The sequence below is a fragment of the Elaeis guineensis genome, chromosome 2, assembly GCF_000442705.2.
Source record: "Elaeis guineensis isolate ETL-2024a chromosome 2, EG11, whole genome shotgun sequence".
NCBI classification, from domain to species: Eukaryota; Viridiplantae; Streptophyta; class Magnoliopsida; order Arecales; family Arecaceae; genus Elaeis; species Elaeis guineensis.
Window position 1 is genome coordinate 95,259,920 of NC_025994.2, and position 16,306 is coordinate 95,276,225.

General features: G+C 37.8%; 1 protein-coding gene across 1 annotated transcript; it reads right to left on the reverse strand.

Moving 5' to 3' along the window:
- Window positions 1-8,236: 8,236 nt before the first annotated feature.
- Window positions 8,237-15,876, reverse strand: LOC109505809 (putative disease resistance protein RGA4). The gene is made up of 2 exons (XM_029267097.2): window positions 12,502-15,876; window positions 8,237-9,197 (listed from the first exon to the last, which is right to left on the reverse strand). Exon 1 carries the CDS (start codon window positions 15,752-15,754, stop codon window positions 12,503-12,505), a length of 3,252 nt encoding a protein of 1,083 aa, XP_029122930.2. The 5' UTR covers window positions 15,755-15,876; the 3' UTR covers window positions 8,237-9,197; window position 12,502.
- Between the last annotated feature and the right edge of the window lie 430 nt (window positions 15,877-16,306).

The window sequence follows — 16,306 nt, forward strand, 5'->3', positions numbered from 1 at the left end:
ACGTAGAATTATTGACCGAATAAATCTCCAAGATCATTCAACCACTCATAAAGAGATTATTAAACTATATTTTTCAAAAGTATTGATTATTGGAATATGTTAAATCTCTATGATTTTGTAGCCATTTATCTAGGATTACTTGAGCATACTTTTAGAAAGCACAATTCTTATGATCTGTACCGAGAATATATAGCCTTTTATCAAAAGATTGCCAAAACACATTTTTAGAAAGCACAATTCTCGGGATCCAGTAATTAATCTCTGAGATCATGTAGCAACTTATCAAAAAATTACCATTGCATATTTCTAAAAACTAATTATTAGGATTCAAATTTGAATTAGCATAATTTTTGGAATCAGCTATTATATATATCCATCCTTGTGTCCGTTGCTATTATAAACAACTATACAAATATGTTATAAAAGAATACACATATCTCCTTGCCAAGGTAGATTAGGAGAGGATCTTTTCATAGCTCCAATTTCCTAATGCAATTGAATTGTATTTTTATTATTTCAGTTGGAATGAGACAATTCCATTGGCCTAGCCTATTTAAGTTAAGCAATCGCTCATATAGAATATGCTAATTGAATTCTATTTTTATTGTTTAATTTGGAAAGAAATAATGCTGGTAGCCTAAATATTGAGGCATGTTACACTAAATAACATATAGGAATGCCAGTGTGACATAGAGTTAGCTTTAGAGGAGTTGGTATTGGTGGTGAGGTTATCACGGGTATGAAATGTTGCACACCGGCTTATAGTCACATCATGATCAAAGAAGACGGTTGGAGAGGGCTAAAGATATAAAATGATCTTGGAGAATTTTCAGATTTAATATGAATCATTTTGGCAAGTATGGACACGACTGGACAAAATTCGTTACATCAAAAAGTCAAATCGTACGATACATTTTAAGAAACCACAACTTGCTCATACAATATCTGATTGAAATCATCTTTTTTTTTTCAAAAAAAAAGAATCAAGTATCTTTTCAAAATCTATAAATTTGGATAAATATTTTAAGAGATTGGATCGTACCAAAATTTTATCATTTGAACCTCGAAACAGACTGCTCAAATCAAAGCCTTCCTTTTTGAAAAATATTTTGGTCAGAGATTATCTTTTAATCTATGAAAAATTAGATAAATCAATATAAAGCAAAGTAGATGTAGAAGTCAAGATCTGTCTCGATAGAATGTTCAATTTTTTTATAATTTTCATATTAATCATGCTTTTAGAGACTAATCCTAGTAGAACTAAAAACAAGAATCCAATTTGAATTGTTTAAGAATAAATATTTTTAAAAATTTGAAAGTTCTTCTAAAAATTAGAAAAAGGAATCCTAGTCAAATTATGCAAGAAAAGATCTCACTATTATAAATAAAGACTCTACACTTCAGTTTATGGAATGAAAAAGCAATCAATAAAAAAAAAAAGAACTTAAGCTATACTTTTAAAATTCTTCCATCTTTTTTTTTTTTTGAAAAATTTAAATTAAGTAGGTTGAAGAAAATCTTCCTTCACCTAATCGGATCAAAAACCTCGGTTGGCCTACCATCCTACCCTCAACCATCAAGGAAGAATGGAAAGAATGGGATACAAGTGTTCAGACATAAGGAATAAACCACATGTTTTGTGTAATTTATAAAACATATAGTCCATAAAATTTATAAAAATATGATTGGTCCCTTGATGCTTCTTCACATGTATGTAAGACGTACAACTAGGATATGTTGGGTTAGGTAAAAGGACCAAGTAGAGTCAAACCAACCAACTATATTACTAACTCACTCAGTTATGAAGCCAACCATCCAAATTCAAATGTGACTAGCCTCTGCAATGTTTGACCTAAATACCGTCTAGGTCACTACAGGTTGACCCAGATAATAGTTACACGATTTTTAATTTTTATCTCATGCAGACATTAAAGATTTTGAATATTGTGAATTTTCTTATTGAATTTTGCGGGAGATTTTGATTTAAAGCTTAATATGGCGTTCCATTCGATGTTAAGGTGTTTATCGGGGATCAGTTGATATTTTTGACCTTTTGATAGGCTTCTTGAAGCATACTTTGTAGATCCTTATAGCAATAATGAGGTGATTATGAGATCCTGTTCTGGTTCCATGTAAGCTTGGTTGGTACCGAAGAACAAAGTGGGAATTCATCAAATTATGTAATTGAGTGGACAACATATCAAGTAGACATTTCGATTCAGATCCTATAGTATGCAATCCAATGTGATCCATTTTTAGGCACAGGACTCCATGCGATAGGTTCAAGGGCTATGCCCACTTAAGATCTAATAATTTTATATGATGATCAATTATGGAATAATATATCATCTAAATTTTCTTATAAGCGTAATAGGTGTTCTGACCTCTTCATCAGATGTCCTTTCTCCCGATCGATCTAGTCAACTATTGCTTCTTGCCTGAGTATCAGAGGGCTTTTTCCTAATCTTATAGCATTTTATTCTTGAATCCTAATAAATCTTGGGGGAAGTTTCTCACTTGCTCCATATTTCATCAAAAAAAAAAGGAGATTGTTGGATGACCATTGGACTTTGAGAAAAGGTTTATTTGCAAGCTTAAATCTGGAACAGTGTATAACAAAATGAAGTGTTCCGAAACATAGATGTCGTGAAGACGAATATTTGATGTATGTGTGCTGTAAAGCCAAGAAGAATAGGGCAAATATGAAACATCTAGAGCACAAATATACTCTATGAAGTCTTAGTTAACTAGAATGTCATAGTCATGGGCGATGAGAACAATAAGAAGCCCTAACATGCGGTGATGCTCAAATTCTCAGCCAAGGAAAATAAATTAGGAGGCAAAGCCCCATGATGATTTATGTTGGAGTTAACGCAAAAGAAACGCTTCCGACAGCAGAGGAGGTAGCCCCTCGTATCCAAGAAAAATCAAATGAGTTTAGCTCAAAATTTTAGTACATGGGCCAACCTAACTCAACTGCTTGACAAGGTTTTGGGCAAATTTGAGGTCAATCTGAACATTAGCCAGCATACCCAATCCAAATCAATAGAAAACCACAATAATGTGGTCATTAAATTAGATAACATCAAATCAATGCTGGCCACACCACAATGGCCATGGCGGGCTTACGGGCTTTGCCAGCCCAGCTTATCTCGTCATGCAATGCTTATTAAAATTTTGCCTGCATACAAGTGCGACTACCCTACAATGCAGTCCTCCGGCATAGTTCTCGATCAGCAAAAGAGTCTCTCTCTCTCTAACACACACACACACTCCCATGGAATCAATGGTTCACTTGCTGACTGGCCAATTAAAGTACTTATTTTTATAATCCTTCCAAACTAGAAGCTGTTGAAGAGTAATAGATTTTTGCTATGATAATTGAGCATAATAAATTGAATTAAGTAGGTCAATTTGCATATACTAATTGTTCCATTTTGCATATACTACTCATTGTTCTTTTCCTCTTCACTCTCTGATTTGCCATAGTTTATAGATTGGATCATGGAAAGTAAAGTGTTGCTCCTGATCTCTTCGTCTGAAATCATTCACCGAGGTTGATGTGGCTGAAGTGAAACCACTGCTGGAGCTTCACTCGAATACCTGCAAAGAAGTCTTCACTGAGGTGTTCTCTAGTGAAGCCCCTCCGACGCTCAAATTAGGAGATGGAGAACGATGAGAGGAGAAAGCGAGGAGTCGATTGCATACCTTGAGGGTCTCGGAGCTTTTATTTATAGGAGAGGAGTTGAAGTCATATCCGTCTCGAAGTTTTAATAATTTTCAGATTTATTGCACAGATTAAATCAAATAAGATTTTTTTTTTTTACGAGAGATTTGATCGTAAAAGTATTCCATTCTATCTGGACTTTTCTAATTTGAGAGAGAGATGGATCTTGTGAGGAGCTTAGCTCAGCGATAGATGAGCTATAATAGATCGTCCGGAGCTAAGGTTGTGAGGTTTGTGGAGTAGTTGTTTCAACTCAAATTATCTGAAATTGATTGACTGTGTATAAGCTATGATAGATCGTCCGAGAATGAGATGAATCAAAATTAGGCTACGGCTAATTCGATAGGTCGTATCCAGCGATGTTCATCTGTCATATATCCATAATCTAATAGTCATCATCTTCCATAGTTCAGTCGGTGCTGAGAATATAAAAGCTAAGGCCGAGGTACAGATCCATAACATAGAGAAATTAAAATTACAGGGTCAGCTTGCACTCTTACCAAATTAAAATGACCCATGACCTCTATGCAGCACCATAATCCAAGCTAGAGCAGCAATAATTTCTCTTTCATTGGGAATAATAGATGCTACTACCCACAACAATTGGTTGTCTAGACTTGTCTGATAGAAAAAGAAAAAAAAAATGACTGAGACTGGTGAAGATTAACTTGCTGGTTTTGGCTTTAGCTCTCTGGAAATTTTTAGTTTAGGCGGCAGCCATTGCAATAAAATGAAAAATTATAGGCAGATGAGTTTTGTTGTTGTTTTGTTGTTGCGCAGAGACTAAAAGCATATCAACTCTAGACTGGTCATTAGGAACTGACTGCTGTATATCAAGTTCAACCTTCCGATTGTAATAATTTTAATTTGACCAGCATATACTTTTAACATTGAAACATAGGCTTTCATGGTATATAAGCTATGATTTTTTTGTTAATTGTTTCTTTCAATTGAAACAGCTATGTGGAATTTCATTCAGCAAAAATGATCTCATCTATGAGATCTATCTTGCTATAAACTCGAACTTGCTCTGGTTCTCAACATTACGGTGGGAAGAATTTCTCCTCTGGTTTGCCAACCAATTCACATCTTGGTTGGTTTCAAGCTCTAGAAATCAATTTCTATATACCATGAAGGGGTCCTGGCTGTATTTGATTAACAAGGACTTAACAGAGTTTGTAGGGGTTTCCATCTCGTGTTTGTATTTTGGACCAATAAATTGAAGTCCTAATAGCCCTGCATGCAGCATTACAATTTACAACCCAATTATTTTTCCTTTCTTCTTTTATTTTTTGAGAAAACAAATCAGTCAATCATCTTCTATCCCTAATATTTCTATAAAATCCACATTTTTACGCCAGAAATTACTTTCTTAAAAAAAAAAAAAAGAAAATCCATCAACTTCAAGTTTAATCCACAGCCATTTGTCTGCCAGATGAGTTGTTCTTGATATCGTCATTTGTCGGAATAATGTAGTAAAAAAACACTCTGCACTCGCGCATGCTTGTCTTGTTTACACACGCACGCACGCACACATAGACCTTATGCTTCCTTAAATAAATAATATGGTTTCATGCATCTTAGTTCCCCATGTGGACATGGCACCAGAACCATCCAACCAAAAAATTCGCATACTGACCCTCACAACTACCGAACAATAATAAGAAAAGCTGTCACCGGGGCCAAGTCAGCTTGTTCCATGTATATGATTTCGTTGACGTTTTTCAGAAATAATTTAATGGGTATTATCATATATCTTATTCTTTTATGTCCTTCCCCTCAACCTAGCTTTCATGCTTGTCATGAACTTGCCAAAATAAAACTGATCTGACTTCTTGAACAATGAAGCATGGACATAATTTGGCAGGCATCACTTGGACAGCCTTTATATAGAACTGATCTGACTTTCACATCATTGCAAACTATAGGGGAAGGCATGCTTCAAAGAGTCATGCACAAAAAATGCATATCCTATTACCATATGTGTCTCATCCATTGACTTCATATTAATTGATAAATATATGAATGCATAGATTGTGCATCACATCGTCAATATGCATCTACTGGTAGCATATGATCTTAATCGGGCCATCGAGCAAGCATAAACACCCTTCAACACCCTCACATTGATAAAATAGTAAAATATAAGCAAATAGACCAACTTCTCAGTTCTCAGCCTGTTCAGGTAAAGATTACTAATAAAGGGCCAAGGAACCTCCCCAAGGTCTTACGTGTTGACAATATATAATAATGAAGACATCTTAGCACGCCACTTTAGGATTCTATATATTATCTTATACTCTCCTTGCCTTTGGCACTGAGCTAACAGAAGATTTGTGACTCCCCCACCTTAGACAGTTTCCTAGCCTGATCTCTTTTATCTCCTTTGTTTCTCTCAAAAGAAATGATCCTCTTGAGGACAGCCTATTCTTACTCGAGGGTTGAGAAGGAGGACCCAGATGAGCTACGTAACCGGAAAGCACAGTTTTTGATCTGCAAGATATTGGAAGAAGCTGATTCAGAGAGAAAGAGATCCTCTTCCAAGGGAAGAATGTGTAAACCAAAGATAAAGGTGGGCTTAAGGCTGAAGAGGCTAAGGTTCATTATTTGTAGGACTAGGTTATGTGTTTGTCAGAAAGTTGTGAAAAAAATTAAGCATCTGAAACATGTGCTTTGCAACAAGGAGGCTCTCTTTTAAGTTTTATTTCTTCAGGACTTCACTCTTAATTGTTATTCTGGTTCTCAAAATTATGCTAGGCTGTTGGTTTGGACTTGAATACCAGGTAAAATCCATGCCTTGCAGCTAGAATGAGCATCTAGCGGTTATATTGCTGGAGAGAATTTGATATGGTTATGTTTATACCATACTGAAATGTATTATAATATTTATGAGAATTTACCTTCAGTATATTAATGAGATGCATTAAATGATCGCTTTGGCTGTTCCTTTTTTTCCCTTTTTCCTTGGTCTTCCTTATCAAAAAGGAGATGCATGCAGAAAAGCCGTGTTGATAAAATTCTTTATGGGAATTTGATAGCTTGCTCCATTTTTGATAGATGTACTGCTCTTTTTTGTCAGATCATCATCTAGAAAGACACTATAGGTTTGTGTACGTACATACAGCTTGAGTGATATTGATGTCTTCAAGCAACTCAGACTGATATCCCAGAAATTTTCTCACTCATGATGACCTTTCAGCTGGCTTGTCGCATCCCCGTCACTACCTTTATACGATACTTCTGGGGTACCAAGTCATTTTTCTTTCCTCAAAGCACCGAACAGGTGAGGAGTCTTGAAGAAAATGATTGATCGGTGTGATTCAGTTGTTTTTTCTTCCTCCTCTTCTTTTTCTTTTTTTTTTTTTCCCTTTCTTTTCTTCTTCTTCCTCTTCCTTTTTTTTTTTTTTTCTTCTTCTTTTTTTGGCGGTGCAGAGCAGTTGATACAGGGTAGCATAGTTTGATGAGCTTTCTAGCCAGGGTAAATATTTGGCTGGGCTTTTGCTTGGTTCTGTGCGTACAGATTGGGTAGCATCTACATTTTAAAGAGTACAGCATCGTCAAGCGAGGCCCGAATCCGGTTTTTCTGATTTACCCGAACACTAAGATTATTACTAATTCTTAAAAGCGAAGTGCTGAGACTTATGAGTAAGACCTTTTTTTTTTTTTTTTTGATGGGATGAATAAGACAGTTTAGCACTACAAATAGTGTCATGCTTCCTGTAGCTTGAGAGGTGCTGACGCTTGATAGAGACACACTTCAACCACTTCAAATGTCCAATAAGAACAGTATACTGCAAAGGTTGTTTACTATTGGGCCTTTTCTTTCTTTTCCTTTTTTTCCTGCTCTCTCTCTATTCTTCTCGAACAAAATTTGTGGTAACTAAAATTTTCACAGTTTTCATGGTTGTCTGGTGAAGTATGGAAGTTGCTGATAATTTTGTTGTTGGCCATGAATATCTGAATACGAAATGATGCCCAAAATGATCCTTCACCCCATATTCACCTTTTCATGCCATAGCAGAAGTTGTAATATACATTAAAATGTTCTAGAGATTGTTGAATGAAAGAGTGGAGCAACTTGCTTCAAATGAGAATTGGTGTTTCCTTTAAATCCAAATTGCAAGGACTTGTTCAACAGCTCCTTCTAACTACCAAAGATTCCATACAATTATGTAGGAAATGTAGTGATCAGTATTAAATTCAGGCTGAGAGAAAATAGAGCCTCAAGAGAATAATTTTAAATCTAGTTCTCATTTGTGGGAAGAAGCCATCTCTGATGGATATTAAAAAGAAAAATAAAAATATAGACAATAGGCTGAAAGTCAAACATGCAGATTATTGTCTTAAATGGAATCAACTAAAATGCAGCTAAAGCTAAAACAACAGTGTCAAAAATACTCATCAATGAAACATAAAAAATAAAGAGACAATGAAAATAAAGAAAAGTGTACTTCTCTCACAAAATAGCTCCACAAAGTTTGGCATCATGATAGGTAACAACCAACCATCTCAAAGAATATCGATACTGCTGCAAACATGATAATGCAATGACATATAGTAGATACATGCTAATTGGTAGTACAGATGAATCACATTACAATTTTTTATACAAAAGCAATATCTCACTTCAGAGGATTTCAAGGACCTCCTCTTCTGCATCATGTTGGTGGCAACTACTGATAGGATCATACCATGCTAAGTGCAAACCCCTAAGGTGCTTCTTGTTGAACAAATTGGCCTCCTTAGTTTCTTCTTTACACTTTGAGATCTTAAAAATTATAAAAAACACTGTTGTCATTGAGACTTTCTTGAATCCGTTCCCCTTCTGACACAGAATTCACTTAGTTTCTCAAGAAAAGTCAGTCTCCAAATTCTAGATGCTGTACCGAGTGATGCCCTCAATTATAAGTCGCCAAAACAATGTTGGGTGCTCGGAAATGCAGAGATTAGGCACATCTTTGAAAATTTGAATCATGAGCTACACTGCCAAGAACATAGGAGACAAAGATTTGCTATATAATCCTCTTCCCACCAAGCCAAGTAAATTGGTGAGATTAAGGCATGCAGGCAACAAGTGATGATGCTATTGCAACAGCCTATGCCTGGTAGACATTTAAGTGATATACTCAATGAAGCTTTCAGAGTGCCATGATGGAGCATTCACCCAAGCGTTTTTCTCAATAAAAAGCTGGGAATCCAAATGATATATTCAAAGGAAGTTTTCTATCTGCCATGATCGAGCATCCTTCTCATCAGATATGAATATATCTGGTTGTTATAACATTCATATGATCCCCTGTTTTGGTCTTTCATGATGTTCCTTTGAACTCCACGATATCATGGCTCTGAAGAAGAAACTGATAATTAGAGTAACACTAAAGTAGGCTGTTGAGAAGTGATTCACATGTTCCTGTACTCATCTCCTGATTTTATGTTGGGGCAGAGCTTGCCGACCCATCTGTCAATTTCTCTACATCAAGCGGAAAATATCAACTCCCAAATTAGTCAGCCATTATGTTTTTTTTTTTTGCTTTTTTAGAACCAATTGCCATTATGAACTGATGTTCTAGACCTTTGCACAAAGTAGAATATGCATAAGTTGTGCACATGATAATTTGCAATTTTTATTGATTATACTTCAACTAACTAAAAACTAATAAGATCAAAATATATTAATAATGACACATATAAACTTAATTCAACATCATCACATGGGTGAAGCTTAGCCAGATCACACATTGGCTGTAAAAACATCATGATAAAATAAATCTCATCCCTTCTTCCTTCTGAATCAAAACAACCAATGCTCATCTGTCTGATTCTCATAAACTTCATAAGCTTGGATGCAAGGCATCTAAGTTGAACTATAAATTTCAATTAATAAACCATCAAACTAGCAAGCAATTTACCAAAACAGAGCTCACGAACTTACTTCCGTCCATCATCCTCACATTCAACAGTGAAAAATCTTAAAAAGGAGATAAATTGAAAATAATTTGACAAAAATATATTGCAAATTTTCCATTAATAGAAGGAAAAGGTAAAATGCATGATGAGTGATTATCTGGACAACTGTGCTTAACCACCATTTTAATGGAAAGATGTGTATACAAGTTAATCAGTTAAATGGTACATGCATGGTAACATAAACAAACAGAAGCTTCAGATAATCGATATATGTACAAGACAAAGGCACCATATTTGTAACATTTGTGGCCAAGTAGTTCTCCACATTCCACCTGATTAAATATTTAGATAAAAAATGCTCAATTTCCAAAACGAGGCATAAATTATCCTTGGCTCACCGAGCTTTCACACAAGGATTGTAAATCTGTCAGCTTTTCGTACTAGGACACCCAAGTCTCCCATGAATTGGAATTCAAGGTGGTCTTCATTTCTTCTGTTTATGGTGTATTAGATTAAATTTGAGTGCTCCCTGACTTCATTTGGAAATTTCCTGGTCTAAATAAAAAAGTAGATTTCATTTTGATGATAATTTACGGCGCTTGCAGGTCAGGATTCTATTTTATGTAGCATAAAGGACAAAACAGTATGGAGATTTTGCACATGTTCATACAATCTCCAGGAACTCATTGTATGTCAGTTACGATCTAGGCTCTTTTGTGAGTCTTCCTTTCTACTTATACTACATTTGTGCTCTTTATTATACTTTGTTAGATGCTTGTCAGAGCTTTTGTAATATATATTAGAACTGCCAACTAATTAAGCGGCAGTACATTCTATATGTTGCCCTGGCACTTGAGTTCAAAGGCACAATAATTTTCATCTCATGCGAGTTGACGAAAGAAACTAGTATGCTTTAGGCTCACATCAACTGCTTCAGGCTATAAAATTCTGCAAATGAACATAAACCAAGGTGTTCTTGGACAGAACCCTAATCATGTCACCATCAAAATTTAACTTGCTTGAGTTCAAAACTGAAGTATCAAAATTTAGAATGAGTTTTCGAGATATAGTATGATGAGTGGACAAAAGGAAAATAAATTTCTGCTTTTGTTGATTCCCAGGAGAGAGATCATAAACCAAGGTGTTCTTGACTGAACCCTAATCATGTCACCACCACCATCAAAATTTAATTTGCTTGAGTTCAAAACTGAAGTATCCAATTTTAGAATGAGTTTTTGAGATATGGTATGATAAGTGGATGGCAGGAAAATAAATTTCTGCTTTTGTTGATTCCTAGGAGAGAGATAATGAAAATAAAATTGTTTAAGAAACAGCACAGACACTAAATAACCATGGACAGAAGGAAATAGACCATGGAAGCTTATTAGGCACGGCATTCCTCTCCTTTACTAAAGAACCAATTAAATTAGCAGATGTAGTCTTGACTCCTTTAGCGCATCTCATATGTTACATTTTTTTTTTCTTGACTAAATGCAACTGATGCACAACTCATAGAAATGTAGATTGATTTTCCCTTACTTTTCTTGAGGAAAATTTATCCATCCGTCTTAATAGCACAACTAGCATGATGCAGGTGAAATGTACCCAAACTTGATTAGAGTAAGCCTTCAAGGAACATCTTGTTGTCCGAAAAGTGGCTGGATTGTTTTGTTTCCTTCACATATATCCTGAACAGAAACAGGGTGAACCATTGCTTTTCCTTCAAAAAAGCAAATAAATAAATGTTGTATGAAAAGTGTACCTAATCTTAACCACCCATGCCCTAAATCATAACGTCCATCAGTTACAGTATGATGTAAAACATGACATCATAAACGTATGTGAGCTACATTTTATGAACATGAGTAGCTATAATGCTAATTCCTAGATGATCATGCAGACACCATCTAGACAAACCACTGAAGATGACAAAGGGTCAAGAAGAGCACTGTCTGCTTGTTAGAAGTGGAGAAGCATTTGCTACACTGGGATGCTCTTGCCGGAATCAGCTTCCCACCATCTCTTAGTTTCTCCAGTTTCAACATTTCCAATTACCGTGATGGCTCTTTCTTTTGAAGTGGAGAAGCATCGCATGACAACAGCATAGTATACTAACATTTGTGCATACCTTTAATAACACTCCCAAAAATCATACAACAAGAAATCCACAGCAACCGTTTTCGTATCCAAAATGCATTTCATGAATAAGGCTTGCCAAGTTTTGAAATTAAAGGTATCATTTGTTTATTGAGTGATAGCTTATGAAATTTAAATTGGTTGGAAAAACAGAGAGACAGAATAATTACAATTAGATCGGAGAGCAAAATTAAATGTTCAAAGAACAGTTATTTATAACATGAGATACAAGTTTTTGGTTAGAATTACCCCAATGGTCACACCCTTTATTTAAAAATAAAAGGTTCCATGCTCGAATGTTGGGTGGCAGCCCCCATGAATTTGGACCTGGATAATTATAACACGGATGGATCTCCCTCTTTTTCTCTTTCAAAAATGGAAAAAAAAAAACTCTTTGTCAAACAAGACTTTTTTGCCTTTCAGTAATCCTTCAGAGCTTTGAGACTACTTTTATTCCTTGACATAATAAGATGCCCCCAACACAAGGCTCAAAACCGAGGAAAAGGAAGTGAAAATGAGAAAATACTGGCAGAGTATGCCAAGACTGCTTTGCCTCACTGTTTTAAAACATCGGACTAGGAAATTATCAGACAGAAATGATTAAAGCATAACTAATGCCTCACACAGCTTTTATCAAGTTCTTACTATTTTCTTTAAGAAAAATCAGGAACTATGACTCAATCATGTCTAACACAGATGGTAGAGGAAGAAAAGAGGAATTCTACTGGTACCTTAGCAAGAGGGCACAGCTGCAGGAGCTTGGATTGTCTCTGAATCTAGAGTTATGTAAGGAATATGTTCGATCTTGTCCCAATCTGAACCTACCATCCTTTTGCACCGATTATTCAGCAATGGACTGCATTCTCGTATGCACAGTTGTTTCAAGGATGTCGGCAATCTCTCACGAAGTGACCAGATAGCAGGACAGTTCTCTATCCACAATTTTTCAAGGTGGGAAATATTTGGCAGCCCTACAGGTAGTGACAGAAGGTAGATACACTTGACGATATGCAAGTCTTGGAGAGAGACGAGACCTTCAAGCCACATCTCTTGGTCTCTACTGAACGATATGAGTTGTGGATAACAATGGACATGTAACTCTAGAAGGGAGGGAAGGCCTTTCGACAGAAACCACCCCTTGAGCAGAGGGGTATCCTCTATGCAGAGGCGAACAAGTGACAACACAACCTCCTCTCCTTCATTGCCAGGCGGGGACACTGAGAGACTGGGGCAACGTTTAACACCCAAGATTTTCAGTTGATGCAGCATTTCACCAGGAAGACATGTTATGCATGGGCAGTCAGATATCAGCAAAGTGGAAGGAGAGATGTTATCTCGCTGATTTTTGAACATGGAGAGAACAGGCAATCTTTTCAGCTCTGGGCAACTTGCGATGCTGAGTTTACGAAGGCGAGGAAACGAACGCCGGCCTTCAACTACTCCTAACCACACCTCCCATCTTGACATGAACTTGAATGTCAGCACTTCCAAGGAAGGAAACACGATACCGTCGTTACCATAAAGTTGATGACCAATCTGTGTTACTGCATTCAACCCTTCCATGTGAAGAGCCTTGAGATGTTGCAGCTGTCCAAGAGGCGGGAGCACGTTCCATCTCTCACAATAGCTCAAATGAATGGATGTCAGATCCGAAAGCCATCTTGGACCCAGCCAAGTTGGAGATCTGGTGCCACTGTACCGTTTAATAGTTAGCTCTTTAAGATTGTCAGGTGGCTGGAGGCCTTCAAGCACCTCCTCTACATTATCACTTTCAGAAGCCCATTCTAACTGCAATCCTTTAAGGTAATATTTTTCATCCAAATGTGCCTTGTTGGCCTCTTCCCTTGTCTTGACAACATCAAGACATTTGATGTGAAGTTGTCCTCCAAGATGACTCATGTTCTCCAGCTCTTTAATATGGTTTCCCCTGTTCTCGTCAACCTCAAATAGCGACAATTCTTTAAGGGAAGTTAGCTTCCCAATGTTTGCAATCGTAGAAACAACATCACTTTCTGCTTTAAGATGGCGTAACTTGATCAGCTTGTTTATGTCACTGGGCAAACTACAAATTTTACAGTTCCGTAAATTCAAGACTTGAAGGTGGTAAAGCATAGTTAATGAACTTGGCAGCATTTCAAAACTATTAGAAGAGAGATCCAAGTATCTTAAATGTATCAAGTGGCCTATCTCTGGCAACTTATTCAAACGACAGTCAGAAAAATCAAGCACGCGTATGCTTTTCAGCTTTTTCAATACATCTTCAAGAGTCTGAGAATAATCAGGCCCACCCTCGGTAAATACAAAGCGAAGAGTGCGCAATTTTTCTAATTCAGGAACTTTCCGGACTTCATCTAATCTATCAGTCCTGATGGATAAATGGCGAACTGTTGTTGATATTACTCCTATCCGATCACTGTCAATTCTAAGGTAATCATGCATGGAAACAAAATGCGCCAAGTCATGGATTAGATCATGCATGTAGTATAATTCATCATTAGAGTGTTCACCTCGTATAAAGAAAGACCTCTGCAGCAAATCATTGAAGTAGCTTTCCCCTATATCCTCCAATTTCGGGTGTTCATCCCAGGTTTGAATGAACCCATGTGCCATCCACATATGGACCAACCTTTCTTTGATGAACTTGTAACCTTTGGGAAATATACTACAGTAAGCAAAGCAGCGCTGCAGATGTGCTGGTAGCCGCCGATAGCTCAATCTCAAAGCTGGCATGATGTCATTAGGCCCCTGTTCTAGTTTCCATAAATCACTCGTCAAAATGCTTGTCCAATAACTGTGATCAATGTTAGCACTTAGCAGTTTACCCACGGTCTTTGCTGCAAGAGGGTTGCCTTTCAGCTTCTTAGCAATCTCCATGCCAACAAGTTTTAATTCCGGCCAATGAAATAAAGAAACCCTCTCGTTACCGAATGCACATGCTTCGAAAAATAACCAAAAATCCCTGTATGCTAAACCCTCCAAGAAGATTTTTCTCACGGGTCGACCCCTCACATCTACACTCTTTTCCTCTCTAGCCGTGACCAATATCTTGCTACCCTTTTCAGCATATGTTAGATAATCGCATAGTGCCTCCCATTTGGTATCCCACACATCATCAAGGACGAGCAAAAACCTTTTCCCAATCAAGTTCTCTCTAAGAACACTCAGAAGGTAATCCATATTCTTTACCTGAACAAGCTTGTGAGGCTTTATTTGGGAGATAGATGTTATGATCTGCTTCATGATCTCCAACTTGTCGAATTTATCGGACACATAAACCCACACTTTGAGATCGAAATGAGTTTGAATTTCTTCATCTGCCAGGACGTACTTGGCGAAAGTCGTCTTTCCAACCCCACCAAATCCAAGTATGGAGATGACGGGGGCATTCCTGGCACTAGAATCAGACTCGTCCAGCAACATTCTTACGGCATCTCGTTTCACGGCTTCACGACCGTACACTTCCTCTTCGGATCTTAAAGTTGAGGTGGTGGTCCGATCATCCTCATTCTCATCCGAGATGGCGGGCGAGCAACCATCCGACTCGAACCACCTACAACAATAATCCGATGCCTCGGCAGCAATTGTATCGAATCCATCCACAATTTCTTTCAACCACTTCCCGCTGTCGTCACAGAAGTTGAAGCTACTGGCAAATGTACGAAGACGTTTGCGGATGCAATGGGAGAAAGATGAATTAACCTGCTCTTTAAGGCGCTCGTACTCGAACACATCCAGCACATCTTCGGCGTCATAGGCTGCATTCTTGAGTTTGATCAGCCATGCTTCCAATCTAGGGTTCTTGATTGACCTGCCATGAGTGAGATCGACCACGTCGCTGATCTTTCTGAGATGACCCCTCAGTTTTTCCAGGTTCTCCCGAACGCCGGCCCGCCGCTCTCTCCGGTCCTGCAGATAGGAATCGGCCCTGCTAACCAGCTGGCCTACCACAGCAGATCCAAACCATTCGCCCAGTTGATGAGCCATAGAAAGTCTGCAATCGAGGTATCCTCCTCTGGTGCCCTCACTTCCTCGCAGCCGATCCAGCAAGATGATGCATGTGCGAAAGAATATGTGGGATAGACCTACCAGGAATCTAGCAAGCGTTCCCTCCGCAGACCTCCCGGTTGACCCCGACTTCAGTCGCGCTTGAGAAATTATTGGTTGGCGTGGGGACGGCTGGGCCGGCCCATTTGGGGACTGTGGGGTATACGAAGGTTGTGGCCCAGGTTTGGGGGCTCATGGTGGGGGTGGGGGGGGGGGGGGGGGTGGCGGCGCGGAAAGCCCGCATTTGCCTTCCCTTTTCTGAAGGTTGATGCAGCAGCGGCAACTGGACGTGTGCACGACTTATGCACGTTGGTTGAGACCCGTTTGGCAGAGAGGAGCTTTGAGAGGGGCTCGTCGTCACTTTCTGGCATCCTAAGGTTTCTACGCAGGATCAGTCCTCATATTTTTTAGATTTGAAATCAAATAAAAAAATAAAATCTTTTCTATTAAAATTTAATATATTTTAAATATTAATTATCATTAAAAAATTAA

Coding starts and splice junctions, on each gene's coding strand:
- LOC109505809 (XM_029267097.2), bottom strand. CDS start 15,754: ATGGCTCATCAACTGGGCGAATGGTTTGGATCTGCTGTGGTAGGCCAG.